The sequence below is a fragment of the Phocoena sinus genome, chromosome 14, assembly GCF_008692025.1.
Source record: "Phocoena sinus isolate mPhoSin1 chromosome 14, mPhoSin1.pri, whole genome shotgun sequence".
NCBI classification, from domain to species: Eukaryota; Metazoa; Chordata; class Mammalia; order Artiodactyla; family Phocoenidae; genus Phocoena; species Phocoena sinus.
The window spans coordinates 38,144,481-38,165,415 of record NC_045776.1 but is presented as its reverse complement, the minus strand read 5'-3'; the positions used below and the strand labels follow the sequence as shown (position 1 = coordinate 38,165,415).

The following is a 20,935-nucleotide window of genomic DNA, read 5'->3' as shown; positions in this document are numbered from 1 at the left end:
TTGTTTTGTTTTATCTTAAAGAGCCATCTAAATCCTTCATTTCTCCCCTTTTTTTGCCAGTCTTTCAGGCCCTTCTTTGTCTCACTTTCTTCCCCATGTACATTCTGGACCAAATGGTTGACCTAAACTATTCCCTTATTAGCATACAAATTTCACTTGACCTCTAGTCTGCCGCACCCTATACAAAAAATCCTAACCCTGGATCAAGCTCTCAGGCTGCTTTCTCTGCTTTTACATCTGTGCACCTGAGCCCAGATACAAATTTATGATTTCTAATTCTGTTATAGCCCTAAACGTTGCAGGACAGTCTTGTTTTTGTTCTTGGTCATTTTTACCTTGAATTCCCTAAATACCTTCTCTAAATCATCACTTTTCTCAATACCCATTTCTTTCACCTACAGGAATGAATTTACCTCCTCCTTCACCAATGAAATTGAAAGTAAAGCACATGCTTTCTCAAGTCAGTCAGCCAACAAGCAAAAAACTGCAGGGTTATTGATCCAATTGCTCTCTTGAAATATCTTTCCAGATGTTTCATAGGCACCTCAAGCTACATTTAATCCCCCCACCACCACCTTCTCTATATTGCTTATCCACCCAAATTCTGCCACTCATTCTCACTCACTCCTGTCCCTCACTTTTCACTTTCAAACACGTATCAAATTCTGCCAATTTTAAATCCTAAGTGTATTTTAAAAGTTGTCTCCTTCCCATTCCTACCACTGCTTCTCTATTTAGACCCTCATCATCTCTCATCACAGCTATTTCAGCAGCCTTCCCACTCATCCAATCTATTCTCTAAATTGTGCCAGGGCAATTCTTCATAAATTCAAGTTGTATCATGTCATTTTTCTCCTTAGAGCCCTTCAATGACTTTGCTTTGCCGACAAAATAAAGTTCAAGCCCCTTGACATGGAAAACCAAACCTTTTATGTTCTGACCCAGCCCATCTGTCTTGCTTCACCTCACACTTCTCCCTCCCCAATACCCCAAACTCAATGCTATAACAGTTAACAGTATACCAAATGATTTAACTTGCCCAAAATATATGCTGAAGTTTTACTAATTAGTATAGTTGCTAATACTATTCTCTTCTGCCTTCCATCCTACTGTCCTTCCTTATCCGCTGCTTATCCACCAAGACTCAGTTTGAAAGCTTCAGGAATTTCCCTTCAGTTATTCAAATACAGTTAGATGCCCTGCCTTTGTGCTCCCTTAAACACCACACATATTCCTGAGTCATAACTTGTATCATAACATATTTAAAAAAATCTGTTTCCATGTCTGTCTCCGCCATTAAAATCACTTGAAGAGCAGGAACCAGGTCTTGCTGGTTTGTATACCTAGCACCTAGCACATAACAAGTCCTCAGTAAATATCTCTTTTCCCTATTTGTCCACCCCAGCCCCTTCATACATATGAGTATGTCCTCAACAAATATCTAAGGAATATATAAATGAATGATTGATTTGGCAATTTATTGAACAAGAATAAGGAAAGCAGAATTTGAGACAGCTGAAGTTTTTCATCTGAGTAGCAGGGAAGATGGTGATACATTAAATGAGAATGGAAACAGATAAAGGAACAGGTTTCAAGATAAAGATTATTCATTGCTTTAGCGTGAGTTGGTTTTGGGAGGTAGGACAAGGCATCTCTTCACAGCTTTTCAACAGATACTTGAAGAGGTCAGCAGTTTTGGAGAACACTGTGAGCTAGATGAATCTATTTAGAAATCATAATTGAAGATACAGTGGTGTGACAGGGATCACTAAGAAAGTGCTAAGGGAGGAAGAGAAGAAGGACAAGGGCAGAATCATCAGGAATGTCTGCATTTAGGGGAAGGGAAGTACAAGAGCTCCCAATAAAAGAATATGAGCAGCAGCCTCCTAAAACTAGAAAACCAATCTAGATATATGTCATGAACTCCAAGGGAAATAAGTTTTAAGGAAGGAGTCGGTTGCTGTGAAGTAGTCTTATAACAAGCAAGATGGTTGAAAGAGAAAACGCCACTAGATTTGTTCTTTAAAAAATAGTTTTAGTAGGCATATCTGTTAAAATTATTGTTTTCTAGAAGTTTGGCAAAGAAGGGAAGGAGAGAAGATGGTAACATAAAGGAGATGGTGAAATTTTTTGTTTTATAATTACGAAAGTGCATGCCTATTGGAAGAAATTTAAACATTCAGAAGTATATAAATTAAATTATAAAAATCATTCCCTCAGTAACTCTGTTCTACTTTTCTGATTTGTTATATATCCATCCAGAACTTAAAAAATATTTTTTGTATATTTTTGTTTTTACAAAAATGAGATCATATTATATATTCTATTATTGCAAATTGCCCTTTTTTTACTTAATAGTATGTTATGAAGTTTATTCACAGTAGTACAGAGAACTACCTCATTCTTTTTTTCTCTGTTTTCATTTATTTTATTTATTTATTTTACAAATGATGATAGTAGGATTTTATTTATTTATTTTTAATGTATTTATTTATTTATTTTGGCTGCATTGGGTCTTCGTTGCTCCGCACTGGCTTTCTCTAGTTGTGGCAAGTGGGGGATCCTCTTCGTTGCAGTGCATGGGCTTTTCACTGCAGTTGCTTCTCTTATTGCGGAGCACAGGCTCTAGGCACCTGGGCTTCAGTAGTTGTGGCATGCGGGCTCAGTAGTTGTGGCTCATGGGCTCTAGAGTGCAGGCTCAGTAGTTGTGGAGCATGGGCTTAGTTGCTCCATGGCATGTGGGATCTTCCCTGAGCAGGGTTCAAACCCATGTCCCCTGCATTGGCAGGTGGATTCTTAACCACTGCACCACCAGGGAAGTCCCTATTTATTTTTTTAAATTAAGGTATAGTTTATTTACAATACTGTATTAGTTTCAGGTGTATGAGACAGTGATTCAGAAGTTTTATAGATTATGTTCCATTTATAGTTATTATGAAACAGACTATATTCCCTGTGCTGTACAATATATACTTGTAGCTTACTTATTTTATACATAGTAATTTGTACCTCTTAATCCCGTACCCCTATCCTGCCCCTCTCCTCTTCCCTCTCCTCACTGGTAACCACTAGTTGTTCTCTCTATCTGTGAATCTGTTTCTACTTTGTTATAGTCATTCATTTGTTTTATTTTTTAGGTTCCACATATAAGTGATAGCATATAGCATTTGTCTTTCCCTGTCTGACTTATTTCACTGAGCATAATACCCTCCAGGTACATCCATGTTGTTGTAAATGGCAAAATTTCATTCTTTTTTTATGACTGAGTAGTGTTCCATTGTATATATATATACCACATCTTCTTTATCCATTCATCTGTTGATGGACACTTAGGTTGCTTCTATAGCTTGGCTACTGTAAATAATGCTGCTATGACCAATGGGGTGCATGCATCTTTTCAAATTAGTGTTTTCGTTTTCTTCAGATGTATACCCAAGAGTGAAATTGCTAGATCATATGTTGGTTCTATTTTTAGCTTCTTGAGGAGTCTCTATATTGTTTTTCATAGAGGCTGCACCAATTTACATTCCCACCAGCAGTATACAAGGGTTCCCTTTTCTTCACATCCTTGCCGACATTTGTTGTTTGTTGTCTTTTTGGTGATAGCCATTCTGACAGGTATGAGGTGATATCTCATCGTAGTTTTGACTTGCATTCCTCTGATGATTAGCGATGTCTTTTCATGTGCCTGTTGACCATCTGTATATCTTCTTTGGAAAACTGTCTATTCAGATCTTCTGCCCATTTTTTAAATTGGGTTGCTTGGGTTTTTTGATGTTAAGTTGTATGAGCTGTTTATATATTTTGACTGTTAACCCCTTATCAGTCATGTCATTTGCAAATATTTCCTCCCATTCAGTGGGTTTTCTTTTCATTTTTTCAGTGGTTTCCTTTGCTGTGCAAAAGCTTTTAAGTTTAATTAGGTCCCATTCATTTATTCTTGCTTTTATTTCCTTTGCCTTAAGAAACATATCCAAAACAAATATTGCTATGATTTATGTCAAAAGAGTGTTCTGCCTATGTTTTCTTCTAGGAGTTTTATGGCTTCTAGTCTTACATTTAGGTCTTCAATCCATTTTGAATTTATTTTGTATGTAGTGTGAGAAAATTTTCTAATTCCACTGTTGTTTATGTAATTCTATAGGGTAACTTCTTAAAAGTGAAATTGTAGGAGGTTAGGTGCACTTTTATTTTGTAGTGACAGAAGGGTTATCCCAATTTGCAGTTTCCCTAGTACTATACTAAAATCCTCCTGTCCCAACACTCTCACTGACACTGAGTATTATTATACTTTTCCACTTAAGGGATAGTTTTGGGATTTAGATTTAGGTTTTGATTTTTAATGGAAAGTCTGGTCTTATTTGTAATCCTAGGAGAGAATTCATTTGAGAGGAGGAGTTTGTAAGTTACAAGAAAAGGAGATGATTGGCAGGCCGTAGTCACAGAGGGAAGGGGCCAAAATGGTATCAAGAGTATGAGTAAAAGGTGTGATTTCCTTCTGAGATGTTAATAGAAGAATAGTAGATGGGTAAAGTTGGAAATAAATGCAAATGAAAGAAGAAATTTTTTTATATAGTCATCTTTATTTCAGGGAAATTAGAACCCAGGTTCCCAGGATGGGATTTGGAATAAAGGTACAGACAAGCTTCTGTGTAAAATGGAAGGAACTATTCAGTATTGGGAGTGATCAACATTGGCTAGTATTGGGAGCTTGGCTGACCTGAGAATGTATGATTTTGGGAAACCCAGTTGTCTTGGTCACATTAACTTTTCTGTAAGAACAAGTAGAGATGTCATTGTTGGATTTGCCAGGGTTTCGGACTTCTGGGTTGAGGTAGACTTATCTTTCATTAACAGTAATACAGTTTTATTCTCTGTATTTTCCTGTCCCATGAGTAGAAGTTACATTAGCTAAGATATGCGTCCACTGGTAGGTCCACAAGGGAAAGTGATCCTTGGGTTCTGGTTAAAAAAAATTTTAAGTGTATAAATTTAATACACTGCTTTATTCCCCTGTAAAGCCATACTGCTAATAGTTTGTTTATTTTCACCACTCTGAACATAAAACCATTTAATGTATTGATTTTTATTAATAAATTATGATGTGAGCAAACATTACTAAAAATTCTGATCCACACAAAAGAAGCCCAGTGACTTTGATGGGTTTATGTGATTTCAATCCTGGTCAAGGACCACCTAGCATTCATAATGGATCCAGTAATATTCCATCAACCTATTCTTGTCTAGAGATTGCCTCTGCTGCTGGGGAGTTTAAATATCCTAGTTTTTAGAATGTTACTTTTTGAATAAATTATTTTTCTTCATTTTAATTTTCACCTTGTTTATGGTCATGGGGAAGACAAAACTAAAGTATCACGAGTCTATGGTGAACTTAAATTAGAAGGAAGGGGCTGGTAGAATAGTAAGGGATACACATCATCATAACATTTCTCTCTAAACAATAAAATGTTATAAGAGGAATTGTGCTAATGGTGGGAACATAGTTCATTGGAGAGAAAAACATATGCACATGTGTTTATTTTCATTAAAATTTCTTTTACTCCATATTTGCCTTGTTGACTTTATAATGAAATTATGTGAGGACAGAGACCAATTCTCCCTCAAGCACTATTCCTCACATACCCTGAGTACATAATAAATACTATAACAATTGAAAATGAGAAACACAAATACATTTTGAAGCAAATTGGTGATATTTTCATCCCTTATTCATTTTTAGTACTTGGAAACATTTTAGTTATGCAAGTCTTGTTTTAGCATACTTTTAATTTTTACAGATACTCTGGTTCTTAGTCATACTTTATGGCTTTATTAGCAGTTTTAGGGTCTGAGTCTCATTTCCCCAACCCCAAATATAAACTTTTTGAGGATAAAAACCATTTCTTTTCCAAAATTGTTTTGGCAGAACACAAAATAGACCTTCAGTAAATTATTTAAATTATACATCAATAAAAGATAAGAAAAAGAAAGTTTCTATTGCCATGAATTGCATTTCAATTCATACTGAATGTATATGCCTTTGTGTGATCTATACCCCCTGCTGTGCTGTCTACAGCTCATAAATGTTTATTCTTTTCAGTTTATTGAAGTCAAAATGTGATGGCTGGACGCTTGGAACATCATCATCCAGCAAAAAGTACCAAGACTTCACTAATAATGGAGAGAATAGAAGGGAGAAGAAGACAGTTGGGTTTCAGTCACATATGGAAGATGATGCCCTGTGGACAGGTCAAAAGAAAGATGCATATCAACCCCAAAGAGGTAAGCTCAGCATCTGTAGTAGCAAAACAGGAAGCTCTTGGGGGCAGGTGGTTGCTGATGGCTGCTAGCCATGAGCTCCAGATGATTTCCTATAACCCTGAACAGGAGTTTGTGTTACAGACTGACATGGGCCTGCAAGGCCAAAGGTAGCACGTCACCTAGATCAGTGAATTGTATCAACATTTCTCTTAGAACACTCATATGAGAAACTGTCTAATGTGTCCCTCTTTTTGCAAACAGCAAACTGCAAGAATTATTAAGCGGTAAATGTGGTCATAGACATAAAATAATGCTTAAAGCAAATAAAGAGGACAAGAAACTGAACATAAATCTTTGCTGAGAAAGTAAACTCTAATAACTACAATTAATCCTCGATTAACTGGAAATACAAGGAGGGTGGAGAAGAGATCATTGCGTCTAAAACAGAATCTCATATGTCTTAAGCCTATATTGCCTAGCAGTCTTTGAAGCGCCAATAATCCTTCCTATTTTATATATCGTAGGTATTTTAAAAGAAATCAATTATAAATAACTATGTGAAAGGTTGAGTGAGGCAGTCAAATTTAATTGCATTTCTCAGTTGTTTCTGGAGTGACTTTTGGCTTAAATCTCTCCTGGAATCATTAAAGGAGGGACTCTGGGACAGAATGGAACAAGTCTGAGCTTCATCAGTCAGAAATGATGTACAGAAAACAAAGGGCACAAAAGGTGTCAGAGCCCCCTTCTGCTCACGCCTCTTTCCCAGACATCTTTTGTTCCTGCTCACAACAATTAACCCTGATTTCCTCCTTGTTTACCTCTTATTTTACTGGGCTAGCTAGCACTGCCCACTGCTAGTGGTAATCAACCAACTTTTCATAATCTCTCTAACCACTTTCACATTTATTTGAGAATTGAGCAGTGCTTTATGAGATCTTACAAGTATACTACTCTCTGCCTTTCCTCATCAGCTGCCAACTTTGTCATGTTTTTTGGTTTTAATTATGATTAATCTAGAAATCACTTAGTCCTCTCCCAGATAACTGAGAGATGATAATTAGTCCAATCTTCAGAAGGGAGACTATCCACAATTTGAAACAAAAGCAAAGGTACATTTTTGTTTGACATAGGGCAAAAGTTCTGCAGACATCTGTTGTTTTAGGACAACTTAGAACAACTTCTGTCTTTTTAGACTTTGCTAACAGAAACAAAAATGAAATTGAGGAGACTTAGTACCTGAGATGGAATCTTCTCTACTTTCTCTATTAATAGTCCTTTAGAGATGGGAAACTCTTACTTTTGGCTCCCTCTATTCTTAGTCATTGCACTTTGGAGAGTGGAGAACCAGTCAGAATTGGTGTGGTAGTTACACTGCAAGGCTCAACATAGTCTTCTATTAACTTGACAGTAAATTTGTGTTGTGTGTCAGCGCTAAAATAAAATAGCAAAATGAGAAAAATACAGTGTGATAGCAAAGGGACAAATAACTTGTGTTATTGGTTGAGACCGCAGCAACATTAGAAAACTGCAATTGACAAGGCACTTTGAGAAAGGTATCATCAGGCCAGCCCTGGCCATGGTGGAGGTTAAACTCTCCCGGGCCCAGCTACAGAAGCCGGAAGTCTAGAAAGGGCTTTTGTCCAAAAAAAAAAAATCAATTTCTAATTTGAAACAAAATCATTTTTGACTAACAGGGGTTCAGAACCCATTACTTTTTGCTGTGTAGTCTGCTGACATTTCAGCACTTTCTGTTGTGCACAATGAATCCTAATAGTCATTTTATAATGTTACTATACCAATCAATTTAACCAAGAGAAAGCTGTTATAATTCTGCAGTTTTCAAGAACAGTTTTCACTCATGGTTTTATTTTTTTTCATTAGTTTTTTTTTTTCCTTCTCTTTTTTTGGGGGGTGGGGAGGGTTGTAGCATTATAGTGAGAAAAATGGAAAATTTTTCATCTTTTTAAAAGGGTTTTGTTTCAAGGTATTGACAGCAACTATTAACTTTTTCTTCTACTAATAAGAAATGCTATCTTGTATTTTTCTCTTCTTTTATTCTAATATGGAGCCATTAGCAAAATTATGGTATACCTGATCATTGAGGAGCTAAAACTGCCCCTTTGAGCCATTCTGCCTGTTGCAGAGCTGGTGGTATACACAGATCACAGTACAGGGCAAAGTTATTGCATTGGCATTTTTTGTGGGAGACCAACTTTCCAAGGTGTGCTGTAGCAGGATTGGACCCCCTGTTTAGCATGAGTCAATGACCTGACACCAATTACCTAAGTTACACTGCTTGGTTTAGCATCTCCTTAATTGCTTTCCTCTCTTTAGTATGTCTAAGTTTTAAAATATTCTGTTTTATATCCTTTGTTACTTTTGTTGTCCTTTAATCATTAAGTACTACATAGGACATTTACTGAAGGACCATTAATCTTTATTATCAGTCTCTTTCTCCTTTACCTCTCCTATCCTCCTCACCATTCTGTCGACTTTATTAATACTAAACATGTAAAAAAAAAAAAAAAACAGACCTGATTCTTGTCTCAAGAAATAACCTTGTGATTGCAAAAATATCAGTACAGTACAGTATTGTCAGAATTATGCTTAAAATATAAATTGTGTTCCAGTCATAGATGCTTGGAATGTTCTGTCTTAGTTGCTTTTATTGAGCTCTGTGGAACAAGGAGACATTACTTAGGAAAATCCAAACTTGAGTCAAGAACTTTTAAGCCAAAGGCATAAATCTAAAAATACCCAGTCTTCTTTTTTCCTCCCTACACAACAGTATTTTTATTCTCTCCTAGCTTGCCTAGAACTTCCCCTTCCTGAACAATCACTGACTCTCTTTTATAAGAGCCCTCGAATCTGGGAGAATATTTTTTCCTGTTATGCTGATGGGCTGGCAGAGGTTGTGAGGCCACTGAGCACGCATGTTCCAGAATTAATTAGGAAAATACTAACCCAATACTAAAATCCCAATACTACATTTAGAGCTACCTCCTGTTTATTTCTCTGACATCGATCTCTGACTCCCCTTAACACTTTGAGAGGGTATGAGAGAGGCTGAACCTAGAGTAAGTTGGATTTACCTGATGGTATTGACCATGCCCTTCATTTTATCTTTCGGGGTTTTATAGGTTATATAATATACAGCAGCTGTCACTGGTTGAGACTCCCTGAGAGACTCCCAAACACATTTTTCTTTTACTGGAAATGAAGGAATGATCTGAAGTGAGAAATAATCTCTGAAGCTCCTAGTTGTTCCTCTACGTGAGCCTGTGCTTGCAATGATGTGAGTGTTCTTTGTAGCCCATGTTGGATTAATATTGCAGTCCTGATTAAAGAAATAAGCAAGTAGGAGTATCTAAAGTACAGAAACCATTTCCATCTTGCCTCTAAGGAACATTTATTTATGTTTCTTTTATTATTAGCATTATCATTATCATTGTATGTTTAATCATTAGAAAGGATACCACAATATATTACTTCTGGTTCCCAGTAGTCTGAGCTAAAAGATTTGTTAAAAATTGATACCTTTATCATTAAAACACAGAAGACAAGCATAGTACAGAGCTATGAATAAACCTAAACATGTAGATTAAATCGTCCTGCCCAGCCCACTCAAAAAAAAACTTCAAACGCAAGAGACTAACATTCAGAGTTGAAGTTGCTATATATCGAATAGTAACTTGAACCAGAGGCTCTACATTTCCTATCCTCTGCAATACAAGTATCTCAAAATACTATATAATTTACTTGCTTATTATGTATGTTTTGTGTCTTCTCCCATGAGAATATAAGCACTCCTTATGTTCACTTTTGTTTCCCCATTTCCTTGAATGTTGCTTAACATGTGGTAGGTGTTCGTAATGTATTTGTTTAATGAATTAATATATTACAGTTGACCCTTGAACAACTCAGGGTTGAACTGCCGAGTCCACTGACATGCGGAGTTTTTTCAGTAGTAAATACTGCAGTTCTAAACAGTCCATGATTGATTGAATCCACGGATGTGGAGGAACCGCCTATACGGAGGGCCTACTCTAAGTTACAGTCGCATTAACCCTCATGTTGTTCAAGGGTTGACTGTATAAATATTAATTTTTCTTTTTGTGTCCTTGCCCCATTTTCCCACAACAAGGATCTAATAAATTAGACCTTTTGACCTCAGTCCCTGCAATGATTTAGTGGCTTAAGAAGTGTATGTGCTGGTCCCTTCAAAGTCCTAATGCTGATTGATTGGTAATGTCAAAGAAAGTAGAGTGGGGTCTTAAAAACAGCACTGCTTGAGAGACAAGAAAACTGTGGGGGTTTTTTCATTTTCTTTTATTCTAATTGAGGTTTAATTTATATACAATAAAATTGCACAGAACTTAATAGTACAGTTTGATAAGCCTTGACAATTGGATATACCTACGTAACTAAGAAATAGTACATTTCCATTATTCATGAAAACTTCCTCACATTCCTTTCCAGTCATTCCCCGTGAGGCCTCTCTCCTTGGTTTGCAGATGGCTGCCTTCTCAGTGTGTCCTCACATGCCCTTTTTGCTGTGAATGTGCATTCTTGGTGTGTCTCCCTTTTCTTATAAGGACAAAGAGTTATGTTGGATTAGGGGCCACCCATATGACTTAATTTGACCTTAATTACCTCTTTAAAGGCCCTGTCTCCAAATACAGTCCCATTCTGAGCTGTACTGGGGGTTAGGACTTCTGCATATGAATTGCTGGGGGGGGAGGGGGACACCACAATTCAGTCCATAACAGTTACTCTCTTTCCAATCTTTTTATGCCTTTTATTTCTTCTTCTTATTTCACTGTACTCTCTAGGACTTCTGTTACAATGTAGAATAAAATGGTAAAAGTGGACTTCATGCCTTGTTCCCACTGTCATAGGGAAGGCAGACAGTCTTTCACCATTAAGTATGATTTTAGCTGTAGGCTTTTTGTAAATGCCTTTTATCAGGTTAAGAAAGTTCCCTCCTCATTTGCTGAGAGCCTTTGTCGTAATGAGTGTTAAATTTCAGCAAATCTTTTCTTTCTGTACCTATTGAGATGATCATGTGTTTCCTTCCTTATTCTGTTAATTTGATGAATTACACTGATTGGGAGATAGTGGTGTGTAATATCCTTTTTTTTGTAATGACCTTGTCAGGTTTTGGTATCAGAGTTATACTAGTGTCATAAATGAGTCAGGAGCATGTCAGCAAAAATGGCAGAGTAGGGACTTCCAGGGGCTTGTCCCTTGCCAGAAACACTGAAAAACCTGGAACATACTGTCAGAACCAACATTATCAGAGCTCTGAAAGATGGTGAATGATTTATGGAAACCAAGCAAATTCTTAACCGGAAAAAAAGGCCACTGAAACATGATAGGAGAACTTAATAAAGTTTTAATTTATCCTTGCCCTGCCCCCTTCTACAGCATGGCAGCAGTCTTGTAGATGGCAGCCAAGTTCCAGGTGTGAGTACCTGGTCCCAGAGGAAGCAGACCTTATTCTCAAGGAGTTGTGTTTGTCTGTTTCAACCTGTCTGTGGATTTCCCAAAAGACTGATACAAAGAGGCTGCCTTTGTTTTTCCTACCTCTGGACTTTTTCAGGACAGAGAAGCAGTTACACGTAGGACATTCTTTGAAAACACTGAAAGCCAAATGAGCACTGCTGCCTGGGGTAAAAAATAACAGTTGAGACAAACAGTAGACAACCAAAAGGCAACAAACCTAGATGAAATGGAAACATTCCTAAAAATACACAAACTACCAAAACTGACTCAAGAAAAGTAGAACATCTGAGTAGACCTATAACAAGTAAAGAGATTAAATCTGTAATCAAAAAACTCCCAACAAGGCAAGCCCAGGACCAGATGGCTTCACTGGTGAATTCTACCAAATATTAAAGAAGAATGAACACAAATTGTTTTCAAACTCTTCCCAAAAAGTAGAAGAGGAAGGAACACTTACTCAATCATTAAAATGAAGCCAACATTAGTCTGATACCAGAGCCAAAGACATCACAAGAAAACTACAGACCAAAATCCCTTGTGAATATAGATGAAAATATCCTCAACAAAATGATAACAAACTGAATGCAGCAACATATTAAAAGGATTATATATCATGACCAAATAGGATTTAGCCCAGGAATTCAAAGCTACTTCAACATATGAAAATCAATCAATACAATATACCATATTAATAAAAAGAAAAAATATGATCATCTTAACACAGAAAAAACATTTGACAAAATTCAACACTCCATGATAGAAACAATAATAAAATAGGAGTAGCAGGGACTTCTTCAACAAGATGAAGGGCATCTATGAAAAACCCACAGCTAATGTCATTTTTAATTGTGAAACACTGCAAGTTTTTCCTCGAAGATCAGGAACAAGCTAAATATTCCCACTTTTGCCAATTCTATTCAACATTTTACTGGAAGTTCTAGACAGAAAAAATAGGCAAGAAAAAGAAATAAAACATATTCAAGTTGGAAAGGAAGAAGTTAAACTGCATTAGCAGATGACATGATTTTATATATAGAAAATCCTAGAGAATGCAAAAGAAAACCAAAAACTACTGCAGCTAATTGCACAAAAACTTTTAGAGCTAATAAATGAATTTAGCAAAGTTTCAGGAAAGAATTTAACACAAAAATCCATTGTATTTTTATACACTCGTAATGAACTAATGAAAAAGAACAGGGAAACAATTCCATTTATAACAGCATCAAAACAATAAAATACCTAGCAATAAATTTAACTGAGTGCAAGACTTGTACGCTGAACAGTACAAAACATTGCTACAACAAATTAAAGAAGACGTAAATGGAAAGACATCCCACGGTCATGGATTTGAAGACTTAATATTCTTAAGATGGCAGTACTCCGCAAGTTGGCCTACAGATTCAGTGCAATTCCTATCAAAATCCCAACAACACTTTTTTGCAGAAATGGAAAAGCTGATCCTAAAACTCATAAAGAATTGCAAGGGTTCCTAATAGCTAACACAGTCTTGAAAAAGAAGAACAGGTCTTCCCTGGTGGCGCAGTGGTTGGGAGTATGCCTGCCGATGCAGGGGACATGGGTTCGTGCCCCGGTCCGGGAAGATCCCACATGCCACGGAGCAGCTGGGCCCGTGAGCCATGGCCGCTGAGCCTGTGCATCCGGAGCCTGTGCTCTGCAACGGGAGAGCACAACAAAAAGAAGAACAAAAAGAAGAACAAAGTTGGAGGATTCAAACTTCATCACTTCAAAACTTACTACAAAGGTACAGTAATCAAAACAGTGCAGTACTGATATAAGGAGATAGCTAGAGATGGATAGATAGGTAGGTAGATAGATAGATAGATAGTTGATACAATTGATTTTTGACAGGAGTGCTGTGACAATTCAATAGGGAAGGAATAGTCTTTTCAACAAGTGATGCTGGGACAACTGGCTATCCACATGTGAAAAAAATGAAGCTGGATCCTTCATTTGTATACCTCATACCATATATAAAAATTAACTCAAAGTGAATCAAAGACCTAAGTATAAGAGCTAAAACTATAAAGCTCTTCAGAGAACACATAGGTACAGATCTTCGGGACCTTGGATTAGGCAGTGGTTTCTTAGATTTGACACCAAAAACACAAGCAACCAAAAGAAAAAATAGATTAATTTGATTTCATGAAAATTAAAAATTTTTGTGCCAAAGAACACTATCAAGAGAATGAAAAGATAGTCCACAGAGTGGGTTAAAAATTTGAAAATCATGTATCTTACATGGGTCTGGAATCCAGAATATATAAAGAACTATTACAACTCAAAAACAAAAAGACAACCCATTTAAAAACTGGGCAAAGTACATTAAAATACATTTCTCTGAAGAAGATGTACAAATGGCCAACAAGCATGAAGTGATGTTCAACATCCCTAATCATTAGGGAAATCCAATCAAATAAGATACCCCCTTTAACACCCACTACGATTGTTATAATTTTTAGAATGTAAAATAAGTTAGAGAGGATACAGAGAAATCAGAACCCTCCTACATTGCTGCTAGAACTTTAAAATTATGGAGCCATTGTGGAAAACACTTTGGTGATTCCTCAATACATTAAACATAGTATTACCATATAACTCATCAATTCCACTCATAAGTTTATACCCAAAGTAATTGACAAAATGCTTTCAAGCAAATCTTGTACAGAAATGATCATAACAACTCTATTCATAATATCCAAAAGGTGGGACAACGCAAATGTCCATGAACAGATGAATGTATAAACAAAATGCAATATATACATACAGTGGAATATAATTTAACCAGAAGAAGGAATAAACTTCTGATATATGCTACAACGTGGATGAACCTTGAAAACATTTTGCTAAGTGAAAGTAGCCAGATACAAAAGGCCATGTTGATGGAATCATGTTGTATGATTTTACTTATATGAAATATCCAGAATAGACAAAAGAAATTAGTGGTTTACAGAGGCTCAGGAGGAGGGGAAAAAGGAGAGAATGACTGCTTAATTGGTACAGGGTTTCCATTTAGAGTGATGAAAAAGTTATGGAACTAGAGCGTGGCAATGGTTTTACAACATTCATTATAATGCACCTATTGCCAGTGAATTGTACACATTGAAATGATTAAAATGGTAAATGTGTATTTCACCAGTTTTCTTTTTTAATGAGTCAGGAAGTCTTTTTTTTCTCCTTTGTTTTCTAAAAGAGTTTGTGTAAGAAACTGTTGGCCCTGCCATAGCAGGTCAACAAAGAGTAGGAAGGGTATGGAAGAGTACATGTGAAAGGCTTCAAGGTTTTTATAGGACAGGCCTGAAATGGCCCACGTAGTGCCCACTAGTTTTCCACCTGACCGTACATAATTACAGGGAAGACTGAGGAATATAATCTGGCTGTGTAGCCCGGAAGAAGGGAAGAGTGTGTTTTGGTAGATAACTAGCGGCCTCTGTCACAGCAGCATTATTCACATTAGCCCCAAACCAGAAATATTCCAAATGTCCATCAATCACAGAGTGGATAAAAACTCATAAATGCATACAGTGGAATACTGTATAGCAAAGAACACAAACTGCAGCTACATAAATCATCAACACAGGTCAATTTCACAGGCATAATACTGAGCAAAAAAAGTCTCAGAAAGAATATATACAGTATATTTCTATTTGTATAAAGTTCAAAAGTGTCAAAACTAAATCACATTTTGGGATGCACACATAAGTGGTAAAACTATAGAGAATAGAAAGGGAGTACTTACGAGAATAGTGGCTGGCTCTTGGATGTGAGAAGAGATTGTAATCGGGAATGGGTATTGTTGATGCTTCCAGGTTGTATGCTGCCAGTATTTTATTTCTTGATCTAGAAAGGGCTCACCCTGGTATTTTCTTTATCATTTATTCTTTAAACTAAACTGAATGCTATAATATAGCTCAGCTATTTTAAAAATGCAAAATGAAACAAAGGGTCAAGAAACAGAGTTTTCTTCAATGTTAACTCTAAGAAGTTCTCTTATCATGAGATGTCAATTGATGGATGAGCAGACATACCACCAGCTCTATATAAATGGGACATGATCCATTATGTTCAATTCCATCTGTGTATGCAAAAATATATGTGTGTTTATTTACATAAATATATTCACATATATTTACATATATATAAACACATGCATTTATACATGAGATTTATCTGCTTAGTGGATGATAGTCTTACCAGCACTTTTATTTTTAAAATGTGTACATTGTGTGTGTGTGGGTGTGGTTGTGTGTGTGTGTGTGTGTGTATAAATATAGAGAGATATGTCATTCTGTGAATATGCATTAACTATGTAATTGTTGGTATACTTAATATTAAATCAAATTTTATAGAAGGAACAAATATAATTAAAAGCTGATATATAGCTTTCTGGAAACTTAATAAGGAATAGAGCTTATAGAATTAAGAAAAAGGAATAAACTTGCCCTATGCCTTAGAGTAATCATTCTTAACTTTTTGGGGTCCCTTTCCGAATATAATGAAAACTATGGTCTCTTTACCCAGAAAAATGAATGAGCATGTATACATACATTATTGTGCCTGCAATTATGAGGGATTCCTCATAATTCTACGTACTCTTGAAGTACATAGAAGTCCCTGCACGCTCTGTTAAAATTTCTTTTTAAAATTTTCCCCATCAAATATCAATTGTCTCAACCAAGTTTTTGACAGAAGTATCAAAACGGAAAAAAAAAAAAAAAAGACTAATGTTCAGGTTTTCCATGATAGTGACTAAAAAGATATTTCTCTTCTTATCACTACCAGGCATTTCTTCTCCCCTCTCACCTCAGCCACAAATCCCTTCCAGTTGTTTCTCCTCCTACTACCTATTTTAATTTCCCCTTCTATCACCCAAGATTCTACCCAGCAGTTGTAGTCGTAGTGAACTGCTTTGCCTGCCTCCATTCTCTCTGTTCCACTCTATTCTAAGTTCTGCCACAAGAATAATCTCTCCAAAGATCAGTTTGGGTTTTTTAAAATTTATTTATTTATTTGTTTATTTAATTTTTATTTATTTATTTTTTAGGCCACACCATGTGGCACACAGGATCTTAGTTCCCTGACCAAGGATCGAACCCGTGCCCCCTGCATTGGGAGCAGAGAGTCTTAACCACTGGACCGCCAGGGAAGTCCCAGTTTGGGTTTTTAAATTGTTGTTGCTGCTTTGTTTTATTTTAGAGCTCAACGAACACAATGTTTAAGAGTTTGCAATTCAGAGCCAAATAGACCTTGACTGCATTCAAAGCCCAGCCTTGTTCTGACCAGCCGCTATGTGATATTGGACATGCTTCTTGACCTTTTCACAGTTTCCACTTCCTTATCTGTAAATTGAGGACAATAATATAATTTATGGACTGCTATAAAGATTAATGAGATAATGCAGGTACAGTGATTTAAAGTGATTAGCAACCTAAAAGGACATAGTGATGCTCAATAAATATTTCCTGAATACATTAACTATTTAGCCTTAAGGTTTTCTAATTTAATGCTTTTGCTAATTCCATACTCCTTATTCCTTTCTTTCAAAAGTTCACCTCCTGCATCAGATCTTCCCTAATCCTACAGCCAGATGTGATCTCTCCCACTTCTTAATTCCTCAGACTTCATATTATTTTTTACAGCAATACAGCATAATGGTAAAAACCCTGGGATCAGATTGGCTGGATATGAATGCTGGTCACTTACTAGCTTTGTGATCTTGGGCAGGTCATTTAAGTCCCCTACAGCTTTTTTTCCTTATCTGTAAATTATATATTAAGAAATAGTATGTATTTCTGGAAATGGCAAAACTCTATCTATAAAGATAGAGCTGGAGGGTAATGGGAGCAGACCAAACAGGGAGAAGAGATTGACTACAAATGGGCATGAGGGAACTTTTTGAAGTGATGAAATATTCTAAAACTGGATTACAAAAATGAATAAGTAAATTCATGACAAAAATATTAAAAACTGGGTTGTGGCCATGCTTTCATAGCTGAATAAATTTACTACTATTTATCAAACTGTACACTTAAAAGGGGTAAATTTTCTGGTATTCAAATTATACTTCAATAAAGCTATTTTTTTTTTAAAGAATACATTGTATATGGAAAAGGCTTAGAACAGTACCAGGCACATACTAAGCATACTATATCTGTTAGCTGTTATTATTACCTTATACTGCCTTGAGTTATTTATGATTCTTTACCAGATTGTTCACAGTATCTCATTTCTTACTCTCACATCTTCCTTCCCCTCTCCGTAAACTAAGCCTGAGATTAATCCTAGCACCAGCCCCTGTGAATCATTAGGTACTTGGTAAACATTTACTGACTGAATGCATTGTATGAACTGATGGAGTTTGTGTCCAGTATGAGAAAGTACTGGTTTAGGTTGAAGGTCCCACAGGTTTGTATATAAGTCTGAATTGTACATTTGGATGACTGGTCTTTTATATCTCTACATGATAGAGAACAGTCAATATTGAGTATGGCTTTTGAATACCAAGGATCTTGGTGGTTGTTTTGTTGCTAATCTCTGCAGATATAAGACTCTTGCCTTCTCCAGGCCTGATTTTCTCTGGTCACACTTAAACTGTGCCACTCCCAGAGTTAGCACATAGTATTCTTGGTCTGGTATTCCAGAGCCAAAGCTGATTTCAGGTCATTTGAATATTCACCCTTTTCTCAAAGAAATAGTGACTCTTCCCAAATAACTTCTTTCAGTAGCCTGGGCAACAGTTTCCTAGGAACCAGAAGAAAATTGTGAATGAGATTTTTATAGTCTTCCAAGAAAAAGACAGGAATGTTTTGTGTTATGTGGAAAATAATATTAAGAAGAAGTGGGGAGAAGGAGAAGATGGCAGAGTAGGAGGACATGGAGTTCACCTCTTCCCACAGGGGCATCAAGAATACATCTACAAATGGAACAATTCTTACAGAGCACCTGCTGAGCACCTAGCAGAGGACATCGGACACCTAAAAGGATAAGAAAAGATCCCCACATAACCGGGGGGGCGGAAAAGAGAAAAGGAAAAAAAGAAAAAAGGAAGCAGGACGGGACCTGCACCCTGTGGGGGCTTTGGGTGGAGCTGAAGGAGAGGAGAGGTTCCTGCACCCAGGGAACCCCCATTGCCAGTGGGGAGATCAACTGAGACAGAAGGGGAGCGTCAGGGGCCTGAAGGAGAGCACAGCAGCCAGTCTGTGGCAGGCAGGACAGAGTGAGACCTACACAGATGGTCCATGACACAGCCCTGCATGCCCCAGCCTGAGTTGTGTGTCTGCTGGTGTGGACGGGGGCTGGATGCTGGAATGTGGGATTTGGAGAGCAGACCTGGGGAGAGGAGTGCTGTGGGCTGTGTGGAGACAGCCTGAAGGGATGGGAGTGAGGAACTCCACAACTGGGAATGCTCCTGGAGGAAGCCCAGACCACCATGGAAGTGAAGCGCCATTGTTAAGTGACATGTGAAGGGCAGGGCCACCATGACAGCCTCTCTCCCCGCCCTCCGGCCCCCGCCTCCAGGGGCACTAGGAGGGGTTCCTGCTGGAGCGGGTTCGCACGTCCCCAGCAGTCGCCACCTCTGCCCCTGCCACCAAAGCATGCCAGTGCACCCCCGGTCACTGCCTCCACCCCCTCTCGACTGGGCAGGGAGCAGATGCCATGTTTCAGCCCACATGCAGAGGTGGGGCTGAAACCAAAGCTGAGCCCCAGGGGCTGTGCGACTAAGGAAGAAGAGCTGAAATCTCTCCTTTTACCTGCACAAACCACAGATTAAAACCCTGCAACTGGCTTGGTAAACTCAGCACCTGCGGAACATCTGAACAGACAACAAGTGCTCCTGCAACTGAGGTGGGTCTGGCTTTAGCAGGTGTGAACTTTGTGGGCACGTACATGCAGGGGTTGGTCCAGGTCAGAGTCAGAGCTGCCCCATAGTGCCCACAGTGGGTCCAGATCCAGGATTACCGCAATCTTGGGATGTGACTTCAGTGTATCTATGTTGGTGGCCTGGTAAAAACAATGCCTGAGAGACTCCAGGGCCAGCTGCCAGCATACCGACAGTTAAGATGGGGCTGAGAATAGTGCCAATAACAGAGTAACTTGTGAGCTCACACAACAGGTGGAAGGTGACACAACATAGCATGCTCACAGGTGAACAGCTCCAGAGGAGGAATACTCAGTGGCTTCTCTCCCAGTGGGACTGCTCCAATCCCACCTACCTCACATCACAGATCAGAAACACAGCTAAGAAACAGATCTGGGGTCTCTACTCCAACTAGGGAGCAGACCCCACCCCGACAACCACAGAGCAAAGGGGAGGCTCCACACAATACCCAGGGCAGGCTCTAGTCACCACAGCACCAGTCAAACCCCTATCAAGGGGATAACGTCCAGCATACACTGAGGAAAGAGGGAGCAGACATCCATACTAAAAATAGCCCTTGCACCGAAAAAAAAAAAAAAAAAAAAAAAATATATATATATATATATATATATATATATAAAACCCACACAGGCTACACAGGGACGTTCCCATATAAAAATAGCCCTTCAAGAGAGTCTAAGGGTCTGGGATCGGGAGGAAGAACCCCCAGAACATTTAGCCTTGAAGGCCAGTGGGGCTTGAGTGTAGGAGCTCCACGGGGCTGGGAGAAATGGAGACTACTCTTGGAGGGCACACACGAGGTCTCAAATGCACTGGGACCCAGCACAAAGCAGTACCTCCATAGGAGCCTGGCTAAACCTACCTAGGGGTCTTGGAGGGTCTTGTGGGGAGGCAGGGGTTGGATGTAGCTCACCATGGGGGCGAGGACACTAGTAGCAGAGGCCCCAGGGAATATTAATTGGCATGAGCTCTCCCAGAGGTCCCCATTTCGGCACCAAGGCCCAGCCCCACCCAACAGCCTGCAGGTTCCAATGCTGGAATGCCTCAGGCCAAACAACCAGCAAGACAGGAATGCAGCCCCACCCATCAGCAGACAGGCTGCCTGTCCAAGTCGTACTAAGTCGTACTAAGCTTGCAGCCATCTCAAAACACACCCCCTGACATGGCCTTGCCGACCAGAGGGACAAGACCCAACTCCACCCACAAAAGGGCAAGCACCATTCCCTCCCACCAGGAAGCCTGCACAAGACCCTGGACCAACCTCACCCACCA

At 38.3% G+C, this 20,935-nt stretch overlaps 1 protein-coding gene across 4 annotated transcripts in view; it reads left to right on the top strand.

Annotated features, from left to right (window-relative positions):
* KIAA1328 (KIAA1328 ortholog) overlaps window positions 1–20,935 on the top strand; it is a 375,328-nt gene that overhangs the window by 291,899 nt on the left and 62,494 nt on the right. For all 4 annotated transcript variants that reach the window (XM_032602500.1, XM_032602499.1, XM_032602502.1 and 1 more), the window contains one exon: window positions 6,101–6,282. In XM_032602500.1, the coding sequence (XP_032458391.1) occupies window positions 6,101–6,282 (182 nt within the window). The remainder of the gene's footprint in view (window positions 1–6,100; window positions 6,283–20,935) is intronic.